General features: G+C 36.8%; 1 protein-coding gene across 2 annotated transcripts in view; it reads left to right on the top strand.

Annotated features, from left to right (window-relative positions):
• SLC9A9 (solute carrier family 9 member A9) overlaps positions 1 to 27,467 on the top strand; it is a 222,766-nt gene that overhangs the window by 110,791 nt on the left and 84,508 nt on the right. For both annotated transcript variants that reach the window (XM_075098872.1, XM_075098873.1), the window contains exons 10-12: positions 8,787 to 8,900; positions 10,744 to 10,855; positions 16,433 to 16,586. In XM_075098872.1, the coding sequence (XP_074954973.1) occupies positions 8,787 to 8,900; positions 10,744 to 10,855; positions 16,433 to 16,586 (380 nt within the window). The remainder of the gene's footprint in view (positions 1 to 8,786; positions 8,901 to 10,743; positions 10,856 to 16,432; positions 16,587 to 27,467) is intronic.

Below are 27,467 nucleotides of genomic sequence, written 5' to 3'. Positions count from 1 at the left end.
ACTTAATGTTCCAGCAAATCCCCCTCACATCCTATGTCTCATTTATCTCATCTCTATACTGTGCACTCCAGGTTATATCTTTAAATGTAGAGAACTGATAGATGAGAATAGTTGTGTACTCCCATACTTAAGAAAAAAATGTGACACAGAAATACATAGTCGCTATTCACATTTTTCTCTTTTTTTTTCCCAAATGAATAGTAGCCTATGTTAAAAGGCAGGGAAGCTGTTTAAAGATGACTGTAGAAATGAAACAAAAGAATTCCCAAAATTCCCACCCTAAACATACAAGAGCAGATCAGTGGACCTACTAATCTAGTATCCCACTTCAGAAATGGGTACGAGGACCTGCAGAGTAGTTGCAAATAGTACTACTGAATATAACTGTAGGGTAGCATTCTGCCAAGGTAATGTAGTTAAAAGTTGGCTAATCAGTAATAGGTCTTTACAAATAATAAATGGAGCTTAATATTATCAGAATCTCATGCTATTCGACATGAGTTAGAGCAAGAACAGTTCTCAGAGGGAGGATGCTTTCCTAGGTTAGAAAGAGGTAAGGTCTTGTGTCCATTCCCCTCCAGCCTCTATAAACAGACTTATAACAAAACAGTATATACATGGAAAACCCTGAACAAATAACTATGGCAGAGAAAGTAGAGAAGGTATTTAGGAAACACTCTTTTATCTTAGATTAGGCACTAAATAAAACCAAAACAGCATGTCATTAGAAATACACATGCAATACTGAAACCATTTCCTGGATTAAGGTAAAACAGAGTCTTTCCTCATTTACAGTTCTGCAGCATTTTTCCACAGAAGTAGTTTTACAGACTGTAAAGGGAAGCATCAATATGGGGAGATAGAAGCTGCAATATATTTTCTATAGAACAGGTGCAAAGATAGCAAGTATTTGTCCTGTAGTATGTTGGATTTGCAGTGAAATGGAAATCTTATAGTCATTTTTTGCAATCTTGATTCTTGCTGGAAAGCATGAAGAAAAAACACCACAGATTTCATAAGAATCTTTCTCTTTTTTTTCTTCCTGATAGGTTAAAGGCTCTCATTTTGGTTACTAGTTCTTAATATGTCAAAGACTAACTGAATTTATTTTTCACCTCCCAAAACTTGGCAAGGAAGGAAAACTGTTTTTACGAACTCCATTCAGGAATTAACATTAGAGAATATTTCTTCTCAGCAAATTGAGATGGAATAAATTGCATTTTGTCCTCCTTAGAAACTGAATTGATCACTTGAGGTTAGGACTGTGACAGCAAGTCACAGAAAAAAACACTTGAAAGGGGTGAAAAGAGGAAGATGAGATTGATTTTGTGTTTTACTTTTGAAAAATCAGCAGCAGTTCCTCTATTCTAACATATATGCAGAAACACAAAAGATGTATTAGCTCACTACGATTCTGAAGACAACTAGATCGCATTGATAACATTACTATTTTTCTTTGACAGGCATGTTTTAAAGCACCTAAGCCTCCTTTGTTAGCTGAAATTAGCTTTGGCAAAGCCACAAACTGTTTCTTTGTTTTCCTTATGTTTTTAACTCTTTTTCCATATAGCTCTTAACTGTCAGTGCATAATGTCCCTGCTTCCACCTGCTTCCACCTGGCTGGTGATTTACTGCCTCAGAAAGATACCTTCGAAGAACCGTCTTTCAAGTTGTTCAGGACAGGTCATAAACTTAAGCTTCATTTTTGTTGAGCTGTTATTATTTTGCAGCTTTTTTAATTCTTTTTCTTCTACACATAATTTATTCTCTTATTTCAGCTTTACAAGAATACTAGCTTAATCCTAGACAGCACAGGCTGTTCATAGCCTCTTCATTTTCCATTACCATAATTACCCCTCTATCAGCAAATGGAACAGCCACCAGTGTTCCCAAAAATTTCCAAATTCATCTCTAAACACAGTGATTCTAGTACTGCCATTAATTGCTGAACAGTCAAACATTCTTTATATTCCTTCAAACAATTTTCCAGCTACACTCTGTTATGCCCTATCTTGAGCAGAACCCTTCCTTAATACTTATAGAATAATACAGCACTGCTAAAGTAAACACAGGGAGCTTTAACTGCAGTAATCCCTGAGCATGTTATCTTGATACAACAGAGCACTGATGATTCCTCCTTCCTTTGTACCTGCAACATCTCAGTTCAGGAATTTAAGGTAAATAAGCACTTTGAAAATGGTTGTTTCTAGTTCGTGAACCAAATAATAACTTTGAAGACAAGCTGGAGGAGCAACAGCATCATCCTCTCTGTTTTGGCAATACCTTCCATTAAGGTGTCATTTTTGGGTTATTTTTAAGTACAGCTAAATACCTGATGTATAATAGCACAAGTTGTTTGTGCTCCTGGAAAGGGAAATAGTCACCTAAAAAGGTTTCCTCTCTTACAGACTGATCCATGTTGGGGGGGGGGGGGGGGGGGGGGGGCAGGGAAGGGGAAGCTTGCAGAAATCCCTTTTCCTAGGCAACTTAGCAAGACTAATGATAGAATAATTACTTTTTCTACAGCTAGATCCAAACTCTACTGAAGGCAACATGTACATTCTCATGAGGCTCTAAATCTGGCTATAGTACCACAAGTGCACGTCAAAGTTTCTACTGCTCTCCATGGCTTACACATACAAGAAATGAGTATATTGAGTCTAAGATTTTGAACAGTCACTTACTTGTTCATTAATTGATAAAAACAAATAACAAAGTTCTTTTTGAGGGTTAATTTGAAACCTGTTGACAGATGATGTTGACATGATGGTGACAGATAAATTGTAAATACAAACCAAACTAAGCTTCCATTAACCCCTGAGGTCAAACCTTTTTAGAAGGCCTGAATGTTTTACTTTTTAAGTCACTCTCTGATTTTCATTGTTCCAAGTAGTTTAGAACAAGAAAAAGATTCTAATTCAGCTGCCAAATTTTTAACATCTTTGGCTTAAACTTCCTTTCTCCAGCAAAGCCATACAAGACCTGTAGCATTTTTAATAATAGAAAGGATTTGCCTTGATGCCTGGGCCAACATTTTTGCTTTACTGTTGGTGGTCAGAAGTGTAGTCTCTGCCAGTAGTTTATTCAGCTTCTCCCAAACTGAACTTCGGTGGTGGCGTGTAGATTATGCCAGAAAGAATAATCCATGCTGTGTAAATGCAAAATGTTGCTGGCCTTTCGTCTCCTGTGGTGCTGCCCTTTTCTTTATTTCTTTTTCCTTCTGCTTTCCCAACTCTTCCTCAGGCCTTACGAATCTTTTAAACCTCCCAGCTCTATAGGGAAATAGAAAGTTATTGTGTGCCTTCCATAAATCTGTTGGGGTGAAATTCATTGAATTCAGTAGCAAAGCCTACAGATAAAAAAGGCCAGAATCTTACCCCAGGACATAAAAGATCCTGTAAGAATCTCTCCCTCCTAGTATATTTGTACATTTACAATCAAATGTGCTTGGGTATCAAAATTAACACCATAAACAACTTTATATCTATCATGAATTTGAGTTACTTTTGCTGATTCTTTCATCTAAACATGTTATTCTAGAAATGAACATTATATCACTGTGCTCTGAAGATTCATTATAGCTGTGGAAAGGATTTCAGGCAAGAGGTTCAAATTCCAACCTTCTTTTTCTGATTTTGAAACCTCTAATCAAAAGAGAAAGATTAAATAAAGCAATTAGACTATAATAAAGGCTTCTACAATCTCAGAAAAACTATGGTAGTCTGAATTCTCACTGCATTTTAATTCAAAATGGTTAGGGAAAAGCAATTTTCATCAACTATTGATTTATCAATATCCTTGACTTCATTGAACATTTTTGATAGCTGCATTCTAATTAAACAGCATTATTCAAATATAATAAATTTTATAACCATCACTTAACATTGACTGCTTGGGATTTTAATAGCTCTCTGTCACCTTCAAATCTCTCTTAAAAAGTGTAATCATTTTTACATCCTAGCTTCCTAAGCTGCTGTTGGACTATTGAAACTTTCCCTATTTTGATGTCATGCAAGAATACATCACTGTAAGATGTAACCCCTAGACAGGTCACATTCCCCCATGTTGCTAGCAAAATCGATGCGACTAGAGAAGGCTTGCAGGTACCTCTAAGAGGTGGATGACATTCCTTCAGTAGGTATTAAATCAAGTGAAAGAATGTAATATTGCCATCAGTGAGTAAAATTCACTGAATTTTGCTGGAAATAAGTTGTAGTTGTAATTCAGCTTTTACCCAGTACCCTCATACTAACATTATTCCCTTGAGATGAAAGAATGCTGTTGTAATTCTGCTCTTACCCAGTACACTCATAATAACTTTATTCCCTTCAGATGAAAAATCCTGTTAAAATATTTTCCATCTCCCCAGCCACAAGGGGACTGTGGCATAGAAAATGTTCGTTTTCTCTTTTTGATGCTCCTTTAAATAATTCTATTTTTATTACAGCTGAGATTGGAACTTAGTGTGTTTCATCTTCCAGGTGCACTAATTACTTACCTAGATAATCTCTCTAACACTCAGTGAAAATTTAAGTAGTTCTATGAAATGGATCAAGCTACAAAACCCATTTTAGCATAGCTTGTTTCTCTAATTGGCTTAAACTTAATGGTGGGGGTGGAGGGAAGGAAGGAGAAGAAAAAAGAAGGTACTTTCCTTATCTCACCCAAAAGATAAAACTGGACAGTTTTTATAACATATAAATTTTTTTCACTTGAGTTAAAACAAAACATCAGTATAAGATAAACTTAGTTAGAGCTAGGCTTAAGGCATAGATAACCTGGATTGATTCCTTCCTGTGCCAGTAAGAACCAAACTGCATGCAGTACTTTCCAGAAGAATGTCCCAGCTTAAAAATGATTTTTGCACATCCATTTTAGTACTTACAATGGTTGAGAATAATAGAAAAAATTAGCATATATGGTGAATGATGTGTTTTTAAATACATAAATGTTATGTCAATTTTAATAGACATTTTTAATATAAATCTCTGTAATATCCACTTTTTACAGAGAAAACAAAAGCAAAGCAAATACCAGTTTCAGTAAGTCACTGAGCAAAACACCTAAGCCAAGTGCCTGGACTGGTTCTGAACCGGTGTTTTTGTAATTAATACTCTACTCTGCAATGTGTTGACAGTGGTGATTTATTACAACTCTTACTTTAAAGCTATAAGTAGATTTATAGGCTTCGTGGAGAGGTAGAAATGGCACATTACAAATGAGCTTTTTTTAGTTTTATGCAGAAAATATGTCTTATTACTATGTGTATATTTAAACAGTTTCTAGTATGATTTTTCTGGTAGCCTTGGGGAAACTAATGGCAGCATATGAGCACTTTTAACGCCAATTTCATTTAGAGTAGAAAGAGGTTAGTTGTCTGTGCGGGAGGCAAGGGAAGGGCTTTTATGGTTATAGACAAAATATTTCCAAGGACCTAATATCTAGGATTCTAATCCTAAACATTTTTTTTTTTTCTTCTCTTCATGCAAGTAATCCCACTTGCAAGTACGTACAGTCAAAATAAGGGAAATTTTTGAGTGGCATTTAAAAGCAGACCATGGACCTGGCTCATGGCCCGTCAGGTGAAGAAAAGATGTTTTTCAGAGGCAACTCTTCTTGGAACTCCTTGGGTGTCCCAGGAAATTATAAATTCTCAATGAAAACCTATTCTTCTGCTTCTCATCAAAAGGTCTTGACATCTCATCTTTAAAATAGTGACAGAAACATTTGAGTGAGAGGCAAGACAATTTGGGGAAAATGCCTCTATGGAAGCTGTTTCTTAATGTGGTTTTCACAAGATATCTTTAGAACAAACTGTTTTGTTCTGATGGGATTTATGCTGCAAGCACCAACAGTTAGGTGCTTAACTGAGTATCTCCACAGGCACTGTACTACTGTTGAACAAAACACAGAATATTTAGTGAAGAAACACTAAATAAAACACTATGCTGAAAACAGGAATAAAAGTGAAGTCTGGAGGACAGTGGATAAGTTTTACATTGTATCTACAAGCATTGTGTTCCAGGAAAATGCATTCAGATATCACGTCCTTTATGGCAATAATTAGTTCTGAAGCACTTGATATTTTTTAATTTTTTGTTGTTTTTGGTAACTCAGGGTAAGAAATGTGAATGGGTTGCACTCCGTGAATAAATGTGTCATATGAGTGATACACTTTTTAAAAGAGAAAGCAAATTATACAGGGAATATGGAAGACTGACTGAAGCTAACAAGCTAGCGTTAACATTCTAAGGAGCTGAATCTTTCGTGAAAGACCTTATCATGGCTGTGCCTGAAATAGGAAGTAACCTGCTCTAAATTAACTATTGAAATAGCACCTGGATTTTTGCTATACAAAGGAAGGAAACTAGTCCAGATTTAATCTTCTAGCAAGTAGGCAGTGCTATGGTAATGGAAGATCAAAATACAAGGAAACTAGAGATTGGGGGCGGGGGGGGAGGAAACAGCACAGTTCAGCACCAAAAGTCACAGGAAAAAAAAAAATGGGATCTGGATCGTCTTTGCTCTTGCAAACAAACAGGTGGATTCCAGCAATATGATTCAAGAACTGCAGTAGTGTTGCACATATCTGACGTAGATGATGTGGCTAAAAAGAGTTACATACACTGAAAATATAAGCTAAGAAAACTAATGCTGGTGGCACAGGAAACATGGGCCCAGTGGGCGAAGGTAGTATCTGTTGTTCTTGTTGATCAGAAACACATAGTCAAGAACTAGGGATTTTTCTTTTTAAGAATCACAGGCTGAAATTATTCTGAAGGTTTGATGCTGCATTGAAGTAGGAAGTAGCAGGATGCATGTAGCCAGAATAAGAGGTAAATTTATCGGAAAATGTAAAGATGCGCTAAACTGAATTTACAAGAAATGCATAAAGACTGCATCTTGACTAGGTTGCTGGGAGACAAGGGGTGAGAAGTTTAAAAGCAGTAATTTCATGACAGGACTTCAGGCAGGAGTAAAAGCTTGTTGAAGATTATTGAGAAACAGTATACAGCAAAAGCAATGATATATATAGCAGAATCTGTTTTCCTTCAAAAATTTATGTCAACAAAAAGTTTGGAAAATACAAGAAATAAATTTTAGTTTCAGAAAATATGTTTCTAAAATGCATCAATAGTAGATCTACTTTACATTTCTTTAAGTCTAGAATGAGATTTTGTAAATGAAGAGTGAAATATCATTCAGCTTTAAAACATCTGGAACACCTTTATCTTATCCCAGGAGATAAACTATGCAGCGTGGGCTCCTCATAGCACTACCCTTCCCTCAAAAGATTTTTATATATATCTATATTTATATTTTTTTAGAGATATATATGTAGATCCTGTCATGACACTCCTGATACATTGTTTAAAGTATTAGAAAAATGTGTCAGGTGACATTCCCACAAAGTAAGAGGAACACGTTTGCTCCAAAAATGAAAATGCAAAGATTTATCATAAAAATTTCTACAGGCCACAAGATCCCATATTTGAGGGTTTTTTTACAATTGGTTTCTCTTATTTAAATTTAATTTAAATAATTTAAGTCTACTAACTTCAAATATTTCTTGTGTTTGTTTTCATGTTGTTCAGCATTGCAGCACAAAATGGGGGCTATGGAATGTGTGCTGGGGGTAATTGATGGTGCTGCCATGGGGTCCAAAATATCTTTCCATATACTACTGGGTTTTATGCCATTTTGCCTCTGAAATGTGTTTTAAATAATGATTCTGACAGCTCTCATTTTTCCTTTGTTAGATCTTAGTGACTGTTATTGGATATTTATTTTTAGAAGCACAAACATATTACAAAAAATACATAACACTATTGAGGATGAATAAAATATCTCCACAGTGACATTCCAGATAGTATTGTATGACTGGTTGTAGACAGACTGACAAATTTTGGCCCTAATTCTGCATCAGGATTTGTTAGCATACTTTTCTGAGCCCATAAGTGACTTCAGAAGTGAAAAGATCTCTTTTTCTCTCCTCTGTAGTTATTTGGCAGCAATGATTGATTTTTTTTTTTCCAGTTCTGGATAAATATGAAAATTTATTTTATTAGTTTTTATATAATCAGCTGCAAATGCAATCAAGAACATCCCCTAAAGGCAAATGAGTATTTTGGCTTTACTTGTTTTTTCACAGAAGAAATCCTACCATAATCATGCATTTTAGGCTTATTTTATAACACATTTAAATGATATCTTAAATACTTTGGTTTGAAATAAGTAATCGATATTGATGTCCACACAGTACAATGAAAGTTTTCATCTGTGGGATAATATACCTGGTAGTAAAAAAAGATTGTGTTATATTTTAAAGGCACATTTTCTTAGAAGTCCATTTAGGATTTTTTTTTCCCTCTCTTGGCATTAGTGTACCCATACCCAGTACTGTATTATGCATAGCCACTTGTGTAAGCAGGATTCATTTCCCAGGCTCACCTGTGTATACATGAGTGAAGTTAAATTCCCTCAGCTTCCCTACAGTTTGCATTGAAGCCTGTATAACTTACTTGCTGTTTATGCATTTTATCAGTTATCTATGTCAAGCTTTCTACAGAAATCAGAGAAAAACATGCAAGCAACTATGATTTTTAAAGCTAAAAGACACCAAGTATACTGTATAGCAAATTAGATGGTTTTAAAATTCACGCTTGAAAAAGGTGTGATTTCTGTTCCTTTCTTCTAAACAGCTCTGTATTCCAAGGCAACCTGGTGATAAACAGTAGTTAATTACAGACATAAGTCATAATTATGTTCTTTCTCTTTCATTTAAGTTGTTCGAGTTCATGAATTTTTTGGCTGAGAATGTCATCTTCTGTTACATGGGACTCGCACTATTCACATTTCAAAATCACATCTTCAATGCTCTTTTTATATTTGGTGCATTTGTATCCTTTGCTTTAAAGAAGTATATATCTATGTACATTTATATATATCTTGTTTTATATATATAAAGAATGCGTGCTCCACATGGGAAAAAAAGAAGTCAATAAGCAAACCAATCAGTTCCTTAAACACTAAACATCAGTTTTGGTCAAGTCCAAAGGCAATCATCTTTATTACATGTATCTCAGTAACTGGCTCAATACAGGTAAGCACCTGGTCTTTTGACAGTTGCTGTTTTGCAGATCTGCTATGAGGCAAATAGCTTTAAACCATCTGGGGAACTTTTGCCACTGATTTACAAGTATGGTGGGAAGCTGGGATGTGTGTTGGGACACATCTGTGGGGACAGGTGTAGGCACACAAAATCTTTTTGCCTGTCTGGAGCCAGTGCAGATCCCCAAACTGTAGGTCTGCCTCCAGACAGCATATGTGCCACATGCAGAACTTCCCCAAATCTACTTAAAGTATACTAAGTCCTTAAGAAGCACACAGTTCTGCACTGCTCAGATCTTTCCTTCTTTGTATTTGATACCTCTAGTGTACATGGAGATATTTACACCATTATGTGCCTAAGAGACTGATACAAAGAGAGTGTGTCTGTTTAATTCTGCTTGGTTTCTCAACAAATCTGTTGCTTACTTGTACAGTTTTATCGATTCTTTTGACACTGACAATTTACACAATGATTTTTTTGGCTGAGAGCAGCAGCCCTTTGCTTACCACTTTTTGATGAACTGTAATAGCTTTGAAGCTTGGGATCATACTGTTTACTTGCAGTAATTTTTATACGTAATTTTCAAATTAATAATAAGAACTGCATCACAGCTCCCTTTGCTACAGGTTGGGTTAGATGGCAGGGAGGACCCCAAGAGCCTATTGCACCCCACCACCACAAGGCAAGCGCAGTACTGCTTCCTGCACTCCTAGCATGGGAAGATAGTTGAATGTGAGAGCAACACTCAACACCCCAGATGGGGACTGTGCTGCAGAGCATTGTAGGGACCTGGCTCTATAATTTCCTCTCACTAAGAGCCAACAGACTGCAACAGGGCTGCACTGGACAGCTGAGCACAGGGCATTGAAGCAACCACTGCTAATGCATGTTCTCCCAAGTCCATGGGAGCTTTTAGCAGCTCTTGGCCCAGCAGGTATGACATATACAGCCATTGCCACTCAAGCACTTTATCTATTCTACCGTCCACAGCATGTCTTAGACTAAGAGTGCCATAGTTAAGCCCTAAGAGGACACAAGACAAGGGGAGGACAGAACCTGGTAAAACGAGCTCAGATTGTCTTTTTTTTTTTAATCTGAAATAGCCTCATGTTTCTAATTAAGGCAACTTTTGTGATCGTTCCACAGAAGGGCAATAAAGAACTCGTTTTGAAAAATCTCCAAAGGAAAAAAAATTCAAAGACTTCTGGATATAGACAATTTGAATTGTCAAGGAAATAAGAAAGTAATCATGTCCAAAAGTACATTTATTCTTTGCAAATTACAGCTCAAGGAGATAATGCCATCTCTGCAATTGATGGCAGGCATTTTACTGAAGGACTGAAGATGAAGTCACATGTGATACAAATGTGATGAGTAAAAGTAGAGTGATTGAAGTGGGATATATAATGATGAATATAAAACCAGGATGTCCGGGGAAGACAATCTCTGCCACTGCACAGTTTTATAATGAAACCGGAACCAGAAGGATCTGACATGTAAAATATGAAAGAAGATAATATGATATTAATTTTAATTACATTTTTAAAATAACTTTGGAGAAATATTGGGTTTAAAAGCTCTGGTTTTGTCAGTAGCCCCTCCACCATTTTCCTCAACATCTTACATTTTAGATGGCAGTTTTTGTAGCAAGAGCTTGCAACATATACCCACTTTCCTTCCTTTTGAATTTGGGTCGAAAACAAAAGATTCCCAGGAACTTTCAGCACATGATGATGTTTTCAGGTAAGTGGTATTTTGGTGTTCTTCCTGTCCACATTTAACAACTGACAAAGATAATAATTTATCACTAGAAAAAACTACATCACAAAGAAGTCATTCTCTTAAAACTCAAGATAGTCTCTTCAAAGCCACCAAAGCAAATGGATGTGTTCTCATCAACTTCACTGGGCTGTCAACCTATTTTAATTTACTTTTTTTGGAAACCCTCCACCCAGGAAGCCAGTCTTTCAACCCATTGTCCCCCACCCCTCTACACTTCCATGCCAATTTGGGAATACCATGTTTTTATGTTGTGTTGTTTTAGGGGCACCTGTAGTATACCTGACAGTATGCTTACATACCAGCAAATAAATATCCAACTTTAAAGGTGTTAGTACTGATACTCAAATCAGACATAGTCTTTGCCATTTCCTTTAACTTCAGGAATGGTTTTACTTTGAAACATGAGACTAGAAAACTTTAATTCCACAGACCTTTTCGTATGTATTCCAGCCTGATATTTAAGTACTTTATTTTCCAAATTCGGATTTTGTTTATTTTTAACCCGGTTAACTTTGTAGAATAAATTTTTTTAAAAATGAATCCAGAAGAGGGAGCCATGTTCTACTCCAATTTGTGCCTCATCCCCTGAACTGGTAAAATCTCAGCTGGATTCTGTATTTTTGGACTTCCACAAGCTAGAAATACCTCCACTTGACTTTCTGATGCCAGTTAGGAAAAACCCATTTTTAAGCCAAGAATATTTTTTCAGTATAAGACAGAAACCCAGATTGCCCAATGCCATTTATGAAATAGTTTTCTAAAATTAGAAAGCCAGCCTTTTTTTTTTTTCTTCCCCTTCATTTTCCTGCTTTTTATACAAAAATCTATTCAAAATTTTTATGGCTAAAATTTCTTGATTGACAGCCTTGATGTACACTGGTCTATTTAGCTAGATAACAAGTAAAATACAATGTGCCACATCTCAAGCTTCCTCATCAGGAGTACCCCACATCAGGGTGCCTCATTTATGCCTATATAATTCCACCTCTCTAGAGAGCAACACAGTAGTTTATTTCTATATCCATTCAATCCTTCTGCTAAAAGCTGCCATTGAAAATGTCAGTTAATACCAGCCAGATTGTAGTGAGACATGATGACATACATCCATTAGGAACGAGCTTTCAGACCTCCTGCTCACCTACAATTGTTAGCTATGTAAGATGTATATGTAGATCGCTCTAGTAGAGCTAGCAGGTGGCCGACTAGACAACAGCTTAAAAAATAGTTTCTGCACTCCATTTTTGCTTTTATTTTTCACCACATTAAGTATAGAGTAAAAAAAAAAAATCTTCTAAAAGATATCTTATTCTTCAACTTTTCTGTCCTCATTTTCTCCAGTCAAATTTCATTCTCCACAGAACTAGGAGCAGAAACTAGCCTGCAGCCAACAACTGAACGTGAGAACTCACGCTCACACATTAGCTTTTCAGTCCAATCTGGCAGCTGACAACTGAAACTAGTAGTATCAGAAACTTCTAAAATGTAAATGTTAAAACAGTCAGAAAAGTAATTTTTAACCGTTTCCAAAGAAACACTATTTTGTAGAGAAAATTGTCTTTATAACATTATAAAAAAAGTAAATGGCATCATGAGCAAGTAGAACAATAAAGACTGCCTGCCTCTCACACTGCCAGCAGCTTCACACTTCACAGAATGCTTAGGATGTATAGATTTTCTGTGTAATTGTACTTTTTAATATGCACTGAGATTTACACTTCGTTACCAATAACATTCTTATTTACTATAAACAGATCATACCGTATATAGTGATAAACAGAGAAGACAATGGCAGAAGAGAGACACATTTCTGATATGAGTAAACAAGGCATTGAATTTGACTTTGGAGGAAGACGCTTATTGCCTACACAAAATCAGCAGCAATGCTGTGGTATAGCATCAGGTTGTAGTCGATCATGGGGAAAACTGGGCTTCACTTACCACAGCATCACACAATTGCACATAGAATACAATGAATTTGGGGTTAGTTTTGTTTTTCACGTTATCATTATGAAATGCACCAAACATTTACTGCTTTCTTTACTAAGTTTTACTGCCATAATCACCATGATTATCAAAGTCTGAAAAAAGCAATTACGGTCAGGCAAGTACGTTGTTGATTAGCATTTCAGTATACCTTGCTCTGCAAAGAATTGTACTGAAATCATTATGTTCTAATTCTTGAGGAGTACTAATACATTTGAGAAAAGGTGGAAGAGTTAGGCTTGGAAGTGGATTATGTAGCATTTTGATTTATTACATTCTTCATCTGCTTCTGCCACTCCTCTAACAAAACATTACAGCAGGTGGATTCACTTTTACAACTATGTTTAATCACGATTCCTGATAATATTCCAATGTAAATCAAAACTAGATTAGTCCTTGTATACTTAAGCCTGAGCTTCTAAAATTAAGTTCAACATCAACTAAAGTGAGCAGGCCAGCAGTCTCTGCTCAAGTGAAAAAGACATATTTTAATGTCTTAAATTGTAAGGGAGCTATCACTATACACTAGTCGTCTATGCTGCGTGAAAAAAGCCTCATTTCAGTTCAGACCCTGCTATGATGCCTTTAACTGGTAACAAAATTAGAAGGGAAGGAAACTAAACGGATCCACATGGACTCATTAATGGCAATAATATGTTTGATATTTGGGCATTACTGTCACATGACCAGGCTGGGACTGTTTCACAGGTACAGAACTGCACCTTCCACTCTTCCAATATCTCTATTTACTTTTTACTGTGCTTTTTCTCTTTTTGACAGCATATAAATCAGCAAGAGAGAGGCTTGTGGGACACAGTGCTACAGGGGTGGTTGCTGTTAATATAAGACATTATAGCAGCAGTAGAGTCTGAATGGGTGGAACACAAATGCAGAAGAAAAGCAAAAAAGAATGCCAGTGTACAGGCAGCTGTTGTGCAGGCATTTACATCTGCACACTCACACATACATGGTGGTGGAAAGTGTCAAAGCGAACTTTTCCAAGAAGATAAATATGAAAAGAAATCGGCTAAAGAGAAAAGAAAGCGAGGAAGAAAAGAGCAAAGAACTATGGTTGAAACCCAAACATCAGATCTACATACGGAAAGTCTCCTTTCCTGGCAAATTCTCCCCACGCACAAACAGTACCGCCCTGAAAGGCTCTTCATCCCAAGGGATGAGCTTAGAGTGACGTCTGTTTGTAGAGTGTGAGCAAAGGATTGATGACAGCCCAGTAGGACACACCTTTACTATTCTGTGGGCCTCTGAAGCTTAACCCTGGGGGTAGCTTTCTTTGGAGGCCCTGACACATTGAAGAATACCTCTTAAAGATTAATCCCTAGTGGCTGGCACAGCTAACGGAAAAATCTGGTAGGAAATCTGTTACAGAGCCCAAAGGATCAATGGATCAGAGCATAGATGAGGAGCTGCTGCCAGCTGGGCACCTCTGAAAGATGAGGGGAGAGAAGCTAACGGTTCATCAGAGCATTTTCCTTCTGCCACACCACTCTCTCCAGGGGTAGCTGGCGTACCAATGTCCATTGGAGCCAATCATTCCACAGTGCTTTGTTGGGATTTTTCCCTGAGGTGTTACAGAAAACCTAACTTTCCTCATCTTCAGTCTATTTCAGTGTCTTACCATCTTCTGAGGTTAAAATCCCCTTCCTTCATGTTGTTACCTGGAATGTATTTTGATAGATATAATAGTGTTCCTTGCTTCTCATTGAGTCTTTACATTTTAGGTTATCTTCATCTGCTTCCCACTGCTTTAGCTGGAAGCAAGTGCTTTGTTTGATTATTTATTTTACTTTAGACATGTTTTCAGTTGGAGCTGAATTAACTCTTATAGACCACGTTGAGCATTTTATAAATACAAAATGCAGTGACAACACTCGCCATTTCTTGAAACTGAAGAATACCCAGTCCAGCGCTCAGGAAGTTGTGTGTCTTAATGACAATGTTAATTAACAATTTTTTTTTTAATATTCCTTCTTACCAAAAGAAATGTTCTAGATTTAATATTGCACATACAATTGTGAAACAGCTGTGGAAAGCAGCATTGTTTTCCACCAAAATGTAGCCACCAATAATTTAGGCATTTAATCTGGGCTAGTGATCTAGATTACTACTATAACCACTGGAAAAAGACCATTTCAATAGTGGTTCATTCCCTCCTCAGATACATGTTTAAAATGAGCTGATATTTTTTCCCCATAAGAAAATGGTAAAGCATGTGTATCCTTAGAGATGTCTTTTACACAAAAGCAAAGTCAAGGACAAGCCCACTTGTTGACTACAATGGTATTTTCATAAAAGCAGAGATTTTAAACCTGCTGCCACTGACCATTTTCAGGTAGCGTAACTAGAGTCTGGTATTTCCTTGCAGAAGTGGTTTTGTGTTGTTCTGTGGATAACCTTCTATACCAAATAATTCACATTCTAGCTATATAATCTTAGAGAGCTTTAGAGTTCCACACCAAAAATAGCTGCATTTAGAAGTTGATTAAATGATTCTGCATATACCATCAGTGCCTTACAAGAGGTTTAGTTATTAATCTCTCAATACTTAAAAAGTACTTTTTGGATTCAGTACGTATTGTATACATGCAATGTCTTTGCTCGCTACGCTTACTTTGTGGAATTCATTTTAGAAAACAGTAAAGTAAATTTAAATAGATAAATGAAAAGCACTGGAAAATATAGAGTATTATTTGTATTATGCAACCTGAGGGCTGGATGCACTAGCAGGCTTTATTTCCCCTCTTTTTTTTAAATGTGCCACTTTGTGAGGACCTATTTAGTTAGCTTATTACTACCTGTGGGGCTTTTTTTAAACTCACTGTTAGCTGTTTTCTCCACATTTCTAAGTTTTTGTTTATTCAATCTCTGTGGGTGTATAATTTTATAACTATTATAATATTTCAAGTACACTAAGAGCTAAAAATCTACATTGTTGTTTTTAAGTCATAATTTCTCTGACTATTCTTAGCACATTGAAAGATTTTCAAAGAAATTTTAAAGAAATTTTCCAATTTTTCAAGCAAGAAATGGGTAGCCTATTTGGGTACCTATTTGGCATTTTAATGCCAACTCTCTTTCTCACTTGCACCTGACTTCATGACTAGTCCCACTGAAGTCAGTAAAACAACACAGGGAGCAGATTTCTTTCTTAATGTGCGTAAAGTCCAGATTACTATTTAGAATCATAGAATCATTAAGGTTGGAAAAGACCTCTAGGATCATCAAGTCCAGCCGTCAAACCAACAATACCATGTTTCCTAATAATTTAATTTGCAGTTATTCAAGACAAAGAATTCAGTGGATGAAAAACAAATGTGTGATTATGTGAATATGAGAGGAGTTTCATTGTCCACTTTTGCTAAGTTGCTTCGATTGCATTAAGCACCATCCTTTCAATTAGCACAAATCAGCATTTTATAATTATGATCATGGTCTGAAAATTTCCTCTGCCCTCGGGATTGAGTTTGGGCTGAAAAGAGTAAAATTCTGTTTTTCCATCACATTAAGTTCATCATTCTTGTCTTTTTTTTTTTTTAGGTTTACGTGGTGCAATAGCATTTGCATTGGCTATTCAAGACACAGAATCCCAACCCAAACAGATGATGTTTACAACAGCACTGCTTATTGTGTTTTTCACAGTCTGGGTATTTGGTGGGGGCACAACACCAATGCTCACGTGGCTTCAGATCAGGTTGGTGCTCTCTTTACAATATTAACCATCAAAATAGAATGTAATCACTATAGATCAATCACTGAATTCCTACAGCTTTTAAGCCTTACTTATATGCTTTTTAATGGAGTTTTACAAGCACAAAGGAAGTATTTGGCTACCTAGTAGAGGCTCCAGACCACAATGAACAGGTTCTTCCCAAGTTCGTTATGGGTTTGGACCAAGGCCAGACCCATTCTTATTTTCTAAGAGTTTGTTTCACTACTGTTGCTTTTAAACACCGAAAATGTTAGCAGTGTCCTCCTCACTGTTAAAGAAAGAGCTATAAAGACAGATTTGCCCTCATCTAAAAATGTGTATTTATTACACAAACGTCATAAATAGTGTGTTTCTGATTATAATGTGAATATACTAGAAAATCAGCCTGCATTAGTGCATCATTCAGCCATTAATTCATTACTCATTGATTTATATATGCTCCTTCACTATATTATTTCTTAAATTACTTCCTGGTCACTCATATTGACAGACAGCAATGAATAACAAGGGAGATGAAATGAGAAAAGAGAGGGAAGTAGGAAGCTGGAATAAAGAATATCTAATTTAAATGTAGTGTCCTGCCAAGTATACTTTTTTGAAACCCCACTTCTAACACTAGGAGTGTAATGCTATTGCCAAGTTCTGGTTACTTCATAATCCATTTAGAACTCACCACCATGGTTCGTAAGATCACTAAAGAAAACCTCAGTATCAAGATAGGCTTGTAATTCACAGTTCCTTATTGTTTATTCTATATATAGCATGTTTCCTTGTTTACAAAATGATGTCTGATTAACAAACCTCCATGTCAGACTTGCTATAAAATACCAGCTGAAGATAGCTAAATTCGAGCTTTAACAAAGAACATAGATAAAAGCTTGCAGACAAAATAAGGACTAGCATACAAGTGTACTGTAAACATAAAATGCAGGCATCCATATGCAATGTGGGCGCTTACTATTACTGTGACAGTTGATTCTTTTTCATGACATCTCTCTTATGTCCCATAACATCAATACAATCAAGTTCATTACAGTTTGGATATACTCCGCTGCTATCAGCCATCTTTCTGGGATTTGCCACTTTTTCACTGTCAGTCAAGAGACTTGCTCTATATGGCAACAGGAATGTGGGTGAGAAGGGATATTTTCATTAGAGTGGACCAAATTGGTTTGGATTACTATAATGGGAGATTAAGGAATAATTTTGAGAATACAGTAAAGGAAAAAAAAGGTGGGCAGCAGTCATGCATCTAGTCTAAGGACTTAGGTCACTAGATGCCTGTCCTGGTCTAGCTCTCTAGGCAATTTTTAAATTAACATTGTCAAGTGCTTTCACTAACACAAGCAATTTATTTGGATGCAATGGCATTTCTTCTGCTACTTAGTAATACCCACAGGTGGGAAGGCCCACAAGACCACAGGTGAGAGGCTGACTCTCATATTTATACACCATGGAATACAAGCATGTGCTTCTTTCTTTACTCATCTGTACAATAGATTTTTACCAAGGACACTGAAAGTAGACAGTCATCTGAAATGCACACCTCTGGGGATCTCCTCAGAATGCCAGCAGATCTGCCAGGAGATGTAATAATTTGGTTTTGTAGCTGGGATATAGATTTTCTTTCTATAAAGCTATTAGGTTCACAGTTCCCACTTAATTTCTCAACATCAGAACATACAGCTTCATAAATTATGAGTGAGTGGTCAAACTGAGATAAAACTTTAAACAGATGTCTTTAATTACAAATGTATCTCGAGGCTCTGATTTCCCTTTCTAGTGAATATATTTAACTGCCTATAATTTATTACACCTCAGTATGGAATTTTGTCCTTAGCTACCAGCATTTGTCATTTTAGTCTTAAGTAATTTTGCTAAGTAATTGTATTTAAAGGTGGTGGGAATTCATACTGGTTGATACTTGCATGGATTCTAGCAGGCTTGGGTTTCCTGAGTTATGAGGACTGCTCTGAATTACACTACCTGGCTTGGTGTACTCCCCCCCCAGTATGCTCGGAGCTGTGCCTGAATGGCAATTCTGAGCTGCATCTATCCCCACAATTTTTTTATAAAATTAGAAGTAAGAGATTGTATTTTTCATGCTAGTTTGAAGGGTTCAGCTCACAAAGCCAAGGGAAACTGTGTTATGAGTACAAAAATTATGATTGTCCATGAAGAGACTCATTGGAATGGGTTGGTATGTCATCAGTTACAGAAGAAAGGGATGCAGCCAGTGAAAAGCTGCAACAGCGTCTGTAAGTACAGAAAAAGACAACTGGTCTCACACTGGCCCTTAAGTGTTCAGTTGATACGAACTTACATCAGGCACCATCCCAGGGCAGTCTGAAACCACTTCTGTGCAATTCCCCAGTGCTTTAGGGAACCAGAGTTACCACTCTTGTTCAAATCCAAAGCAGTGTGCTAGATCAGTTAATCTAAACAGTTAGAAATAAAGTTATTCACATTGTCAAAATTAAGTACTTACAGAAAATGAAAAATATATGAGTGGGTGCTTTAAGGCCACAGTAACAACACTGGATTTCCCTACATAACCTATGAATTGCCATATAGGTAAACCCTCTCAGGAGATGGGAATGGTCAAAAAATACAGTGACCAAGTGAATAACAGTCCAAAGCTGAGTGCTGGGTAGTTGGGGTTTTTTTGCCAATTAACCATTTCATCATAAAATTATTATCCAGCAGGCAGTGTATTTTATTGAACAGGAGGCATTCAGAGGATAATAAACAGGAACATGTGATTTCTGAGACTATTTGGATTAATTGAATCTTATTCACATACATTTTAATTTTGCCCACTCTAGCTATGTGGAACAGGCTACAGTTCCTATCAGTAGTTCAGGAGATGCAGCTCTCAGCTCCTCAGGGTTGATCAAGTTAGTCTCATCCTAATAATAAGTGCTTGAGTTTATATGTTGTAGACCAACTTATCCATATTTTGGTTTTAAAATATAAATAAATCCATCATCCATTAAGTCAAAGTAAAAAAAAAACATAAATTACAAATAACTAATTATATATTTACCATTTGCTCTACCATAATGCATTACAGTGTTAGTCAAGGTAAAAGACAGTATTCAAGATCTGTACAGCCTTCTTACTGTATATTATTATCTACCTATTATACTATGTTTCAATGATTTATCACACTCTCCATAATTTACATTGTGAAATTCTCATAATGGTGACCAAAACTCCTCGTATATCAACAGGGTATAAGGGGATAGAACAATGACAACTTTCAAATAATAGTAGTAATACTCTTCTGAAAAATCAGTCTTTGTTTCCATAACTGGATTTGCCATAATCTTCCACCTCTCCTCACAGCAATAGCATCAGATCTGCTTTTCTTTTTTTCCAGTTAAAATTCAACTTAATGTAAACATAATCTGTCACTCCATTTTTAGAGAAAAGATGAAGATGTGTCCTCAGAGATAACTAACAGCTGATCTATTCTAGGAATATGTATGGCTTATACAACACTTGCAAATTGTTGCCAAAACATGTAGTAAGATATATTATCAAAACTAACCATGCACTACTGAAAAAGGCTCCATCTCCCATTTAATGCAGCAATATCACTCCACTATCTCATGAGGTTAGGACAAGAGGAAATGGCCTCAAGTTGCACCAAGGGAGGTTTATATTGGATATTAGGAAAAACGTCCGTACTGAAAGAGCGGTCAGGCATTGGAACAGGCTGCCCAGAGAGGTGGTGGAGTCACCATCCCTGGAGGTGTTCAAAAACGTGTAGACGTGGCACTTCAGGGCTTGGTCTAGGAACCATGGTAGTGTGAGGTTGATGGTTGGACCTGACGATTCTAGAGGTCTTTTCCAACCTTAATAATTCTATGATTCTAAGGTTGCAGAGGCCTGCTGTGCTGAAACCTTTTGCAAAAAAGAAGCTTAAACGGATCCAAGGAGTTCACCCCAGTTTGTTAGGGCTCACAATTCTAGGTCCCTTCATTTAACAAATTATATTGAAATGTACACTCCTACTTAAAATATAGCTTAAATCTAAGAAAGGTTCTTAAAGCCTTGGAAATCTGACCTGCTAATGGCACAATTTATGTCTACATGTCTCTATAAGACAAAATACAGTTTTAAAATAAATCCACACCAATCATTCTCATTATTTTACTAGTATATTTACCCATACAGAGTAGCTTTAAAAATCAGTCTTAGAATTCTTGGCAAAGTCTGAATATTTTTTAACTTTGTTCTAAAAGAATGAGACATACATTTTCAGAAATGTCTTATTTATTTTATCTGTCTCCTCCTTTAAACTGCTGAAACTCTGAGTTTCAGGAAGTGTTGAGCATTCCCTTTCTGAAAATTGGGTCCTATTTAAATGTTCCCAGTTGTCCAGTGCAGTAAAAAAACATTTCTGAGCACAGAGAAACATGCACAGTCTGTTACAGTGTAATCAGTTGGCATTCTGAGAGCAGAATTGGTTGCACCACATTCCTAAATAATACATTGTCTTTTGGCTTATCTGAGAGTTACAACTAGAAAAAAAATTGCCTTTACTCCCCATGTGAAAGGACTACAGTATACTGGTCTTGGCAGACAATGAATAAACCTGCATCAGTATATAAGAATAATACAATGATACATCAACAGCAAAACAAAGATAGCCATTTAAGCATGAGTTCACAGTCAAATTGAAGTATTCAATAAATGTATCTTCAGAGATGTTGAGTACTACCTGCTAATGCTTTTCGATATATATCTCCCTTCATTTCCCATATTCTGATTAAAAATAGAAAGCTACGTTTTACAGTAAATCTGCAATGAGAGGTTTGGGGATAAAGGATCCTCCTGACAGGCAGAGCAAAAATACAAACCTGTTAATAAAACATGTCCTATAAATGCATTGTGCTAGGTATTAGGTCCTGCGTGTTTATCATCACCTCCTGTGTAAATGTTTGTCAGGGGATTTCCAGACTCTTTGTGCATCTCTTTGCAGCAGTCCTTCAGTGAATAAGGAGCTTTTTATTCCATATTCTAAGTAAATACTAGGTGGCATTAAATACTAACTTTTAGTATTGTGCCTATCTGACCATTACCTTTGGTATGTATTTTAGAAACTAGCTACATCTATGCACCTGGATACCCTTAAAAACATGCCATCTCTAGTTCACCTAAAAATTCAGTTCCAAACCTCCAGCTTTCTCTAAATACTAATGCCAGAGACCTAGCATACCACATTTTGGGGGATAACCAAAGCTGTCCAAATGCACATTCTCAGCAGGAGCATCTCCTTATTGCACTATTCTATGAGAAAACACCAACCCAGGAAATGAAATTTATCAAAACAAACCATTCTTCTAATATCCAACTATTGTCTTCCCTAACTTCTAATTGACCCAAACTTTCAGATTCACTTCCAGAGGTTTCCCAGAGTTCTGCTTATTCATTTCACTGTTCAGATTCCAGATTTATTCTACAAACAGCTTTCTTTTTGTCCACCTAGGCAAAACTAAACCTAAAAATGTCAAGGCTATACTCTTCCAAAACTTTATTTGCATCGATGGAGCCAGGTGGTCTCTGGTGGGGAACAGCAGCTGATCATTCATTCACATTACACTGGCATAAATACAGCACACCTTAATACAGTCAGTGACCTCTGAGAACAGAAAACATAGAAATGCATCAAGTGTAAAAAATATGACTGAAAAAAACAGTCTAATGCATGTAACAAGAATAAGAGGAGAGGGTTCACATTCTATAAATGAAGAGTCCTCAGATCTGTTTGAAATGAGTACGTAAGCAAAAGGGATATTATTGCTGTGGAGACTGTTTTGTATGGGAAACAATGCTGAATGGCTAGAAGTGAAGTGCAGGTAAACTGGGAGCGATTTTGTTATCAGCATTAAAAAAAATATATATCTCATTTGCAAGGGTCAAGCATGCAGTAACCCCCTCTCCAGACCTACAGCAATGAAGGAAAGGAAAAATAATTTACAGACTACACAGACATATCTTTAGCACTGATATGAAGCCACCAAAGTCAAAAGAGTTGCCTCAAGGGTCCTTCTATTTATTCTTCATAGATTGAGTCATTCAACCACCCCAAATATATACTCCGTATAGGGTATTTTACCAGTTTCTATTTTGACGCTAAATCTACATTGAATAATACTGACAGAACATAAGAACTCAGACTAAAAGTTGCAGAAAGGCCTATTAGAAGACTTCTTACCAACCCATATAATACACTGCTATTTTGGCAAAGTAAATTTTTTAAGGAAAGTTGTGAAAGTTTGACTTGGATTTTTTGTTTTTCCACTTTTAGACATTCCACCATAAAACATAAGCAGATCATATTCTTTTGCGGGAGTTTCTGTGTGGTATGGCTATAGCACTTTTTTTATAAATGAAAAAGGAAAAAATATGATAGGGGTGTATCTAAAACATTTTCCAAATGCTTTTGAAAAAAGGCCAACTATTTGACTATATTACATCTGGAATACAAAATTCTAACATTATTCAGTGTTATGGTGTAAAAGCTGGAAGATCAAAACGCTGATAACTCCTAAACTCCCACCTATTTCCATATTGCAAGTCCACTGAATACAACAGCAACTGAGCGTTCAGCAGACATGAGCACCCAAAACTCAGGAACCAGGAGAGTTCAATGTCATTGACAATGCTAGTGTATCCCTTTACAATAAAAATGTTTCATGGATAAGATATTCTTTCAAGAAGTCAAGATTTTGGTTCCTTCAGTATCCAACACATTTAATCCATTGCTCCAATAACAAAGGCTAAGGTAGCATGTATGTTTACCAGAATATCACATTAGGGGTGCAGGTGGGCAGCGAGGCCAATTGCTATGGCTTGACTGCTTGTGACCACGGCTGTCTACCAAAAACACCCTGGTTGGTAGAGTAGATTCTGTGCTTATGACAGAGCAACTAGAGTAACAACATGACCTTGGCCAGTATTACAGCCCTACTGTTTAAGTAACAAAAATATTCTTTTCAATATTCACAAACTCTGTAGTAGTATTCCCTGAGTTCAGCTGTGTTCAGAGAGATGCTGCAGAAAGACAGTTTACAATGCCACAGTGGTAGCGCTCATCACTGCCAAGTAGGAAGCTTTGATCAGATTTGGTCTGTACTTTAAGCTCCCAAAGCTGTTCTTTCTGCTTCCCAGAAGAGGCCCTTCAAATTAAAAACCCAATATTGTGGGCTTTGGAATGAGTTCTGCCTTATCTAGTAAAGCAACTGTTGTGGTAAGAAATCTCAAGGGCTGAAAGGGTGATAAAAATATGACCGAGCCTCAGGGCTCCAGAACAGGAGGTGCTGAGCAGGAGCCTTCTTTTTCCACAGCCTAAGAATGCACATCTAAAGATGCACTTTAGATCAAAGGATTAATAGATTGTTTTAGACAAGTTGGATGGTGATGCCTACATTACCATATCTTTCCAGTTATACAGAAAGATTGGTACTTTCCTCCTGTTTTTATAATGACATACAAGTCTTTCTTACTAAAAGTCTGACTATTTCTGAATTCTGCCAGAGTTAAATTCAGATTTGCCATCACATGGTTGTAGCATCTGGATAGCAGTATTCACCCTCCTTTGTCAAAACAGTTTTAAGAGAAGATTATCTTCTTCTCTTAAGACCACATTTGTAGAAATCTGTATGAATGGGATCTGTGGGACAGGTGATGATATTAACAGGACCCTTATGCTACCCTGCTTAATCCTACAACGTTTGCTAAACAGAAGTCTTTGGTCGATAACAAACTGGCTTAAAAGTGATCTGAAGAAGATATAAGCAATGTTAAAACTCATTATTTTCATATCAGCCTCTACTTGCAGTATCTGCTGTGCTGTGGGCACAAGGCCAGAATTGTGTATTACTCAACACTGTACTCACTTATCAAGCCATTACCATAAAATGCTCACCTTTACCTTGACAGGAAATTCTTCTCAAGTAAGGCTTCTTCCATCGCTATCCATCTTTACCTGATAACGAGGAAGAAGCCTTTCAGTACTGCGGATAGACACAACCTGCCATAGTCTGCTGCATGGGTAAAGGACAGGCAGCACCTGGTATTTGGAGATTTAAGATGGTCAAACACAGCAGACTCAGGCAGAGGTGACACAGGTCTCAGCCTTCAACTGACCTGAAAGCATTTGTAGATGCTGGACAACCTTCCTGCCCCAGAGCTTTACATGCAAACTGTACTGGGGCTTTTTTTATTGCTTCTCAGCAGGTGACTGAGTGCCCTGAACTCCTGAGATACCATCTCTCACTGTAAATACAAGTTGTGAGAATCTGGAGACTCTTCTAATTGTATTAGAACTTCCAGAGTGATAAAGTAACTATTTCCTGTAAATTCCCAAACCATAAAAACAAATAATAGTAAGTCTTAAACACATGCTCTACACCATATTGCAAGGTCCTGTAGTCAAAAGTGGCTTAGAAACTTCAAGTACATTGAAATTCAAGGGAGCTGAAGCTCCTAAGTCACTTTCAAAGGTTTGATTTAGACAGTTTCATCTAATGCTAAGGGGAGCAATGCCTTCTCTAATCTTACTTGGGTGAGATGTGACTACTGCACTTGAAAGAACGGTGTCCTGATAGCTGATCCAGGGAAGGAGGCTGCAGTCAGCCGAGGTGAGGAGGAGCGATTCTGTTGCCTGGTTAAGAGGAGCCTCAGAATTTTGTATTCCATCACTGAATTCTGCACTGCTCATAGAGAAGAGCATAAGATAGTACATCTCCTCAGTGTCATTTATTATGAACTAGATACATATAGAAGTTTGATCTTTACTGCTGTCATTTATTACTAAATTAAGTGACAGGTTTACTCTGAGTAAATGTATCTTAGCTTTCCTTTTTCAGCCTCACATAGGCACACAAAGATTGTCCCTCCTGAAACATAGCTAGTCCTTGAGATACTCTGAATTCAACAGCCAAGAGCATGCATTCATATCTTCAGATGATTCATAATTCAATAGTTATAAATTATTATGAACCTTCTTAATTGTTTTGTTTGTATTCCTTTGAACACATTTTCCTTTCACCATTTGTCAAGAGGAAGGAAGGTCAGTTTAGAAAAGGAGATTTAATTAAATGTTTTCTCTTGACCTTGGCACATTCTCTCTTCTGTAACTGTATTCCTTTGGGTCATATTTCCTCTAGAGTCCTGTAAAACAATTTAGTGAAAGTGAAGGATCTGTTGATTTACTATTGAAAACAGAATGTCAGCCTAAGTATCTTCAACTGTAATTTGAGAGTGACCACAACATAGAGGCAAACAGTTCAATTAAAGGCAGTATATTTTCAAGTACTGTTATATTTCTGTGCACTTTGTACTGTTTATTGTTTTGGTTTGTTTTTAGAATACCCATAATCAAAGTGGTGTTCCCCCTCAATAACAGAAATAGCTCCAATAAACAAAGCTCACTCTTTGTTTCCAGAGTCATATTCCTCTTTAGCCGCAGTACAGCGAGTATTTCAAATCATGCTGCAATAAACACTCCTGTTGAGAGCCCAATTTTAGCCCACTGAGTTCCTTTTAACCCATACACACTTTTGACAGAGATCACACTGTCTTTGCCTAGAAAGTCTCTTAAATCCTAGCAAAACCCTCTGAAATCCAAAAACACCTGTAATTTAATGTTACAAGTCTAACTAAAAATGCTGCAGTTATTTGAAAATTACTACTGTCTTTAGTTAGCCAACTATCTGCACCAGTGAACGTCTAAAGGACACAATTTTGCCTAGCATCTTTTATACTGATGATAGTTTGGATGTTCCCATGCTAACAAACACTAATTGCGTATACATGAGAAACCATGATGCTGACTCCCTTGGCTCTCCCTCAGCATTAGGATGTTACCGATTTACGTGCAGGCCCTTAGATCACAAAATGTACATTGTTATTTAAAAAGTAAGTTTCACAATTGCAAAGAACACCTTGAAAATTATTCAGATTAAACTAACAAGGAAGCTTTTGTGTGAGTTCACGGACAATCCAAAACAACAGCTCAGAGAAGACACTGTCCCACAATTATCAAAGGAAGGTTATCTTCAAAACATTTACTTTTGCTGATAAGCCCTGTCATTGCTCCCAGACCGTACTCTGGGTATGACAGAAAAATAGTTGTTTAGGGTTGACTTAGGAAACTGCGTGGCTGTCAGTCACTCTCTGCCCACTAGTAGACGGGTAACAAGTCATCCAGGAGGACAGAGGAAGAGGCAGAGCTTTAGATTCAGCTATAAGATATTTAGCCGCTATAAATCACTATCAGAAATTTCAAGTTTGGAAAGACCATTAGAGCTCATTGTGATTAAGCATTTGAGCAATTTGCACAGTAGTCTCTTGATTACTTGTGACATGGGTCACAGAGAGCCTAAGATCAGACTCTGTTTTATCACTTCATTCCCTTTGATCTCCTGTAGTACACAGACTAAAACATTGTTATAGATCCTGGTTAAAGATTTTTTCATACAAAAATATTGCTAGATGTAATACTTTGCCTAGTGGTCTTTGCCTCCAGCTCAGGATTTGTGGATATGTATACCCATAGTGTACATGCAGTGTCCACAAGAATGGAACTGGTCTGGCATTCCTGACTAAAGGTGTATTAGGGAAATCCATTCTGCTTCAAACCCTAAAATGTTCAGCATCACAAATGAAATTATCTGTGAGAAAAAAAAAGGGTTCTTGGGGCACACCCAGGATGAAATGGTTAATATATAAGCTGCTTTTATAAGAGTAGCTAGAGCATGATTAGCCTGGTAAATGCTATAAATCAAGAAGCAGTATGAAATTGGACATTAAATATATTGGATGTTATTATAAAAAGAGAAATTGGAT

Source organism: Phalacrocorax aristotelis, chromosome 7 (genome assembly GCF_949628215.1).
Source record: "Phalacrocorax aristotelis chromosome 7, bGulAri2.1, whole genome shotgun sequence".
NCBI lineage: Eukaryota > Metazoa > Chordata > Aves > Suliformes > Phalacrocoracidae > Phalacrocorax > Phalacrocorax aristotelis.
This window is presented reverse-complemented; position numbering and strand designations above follow the sequence as displayed.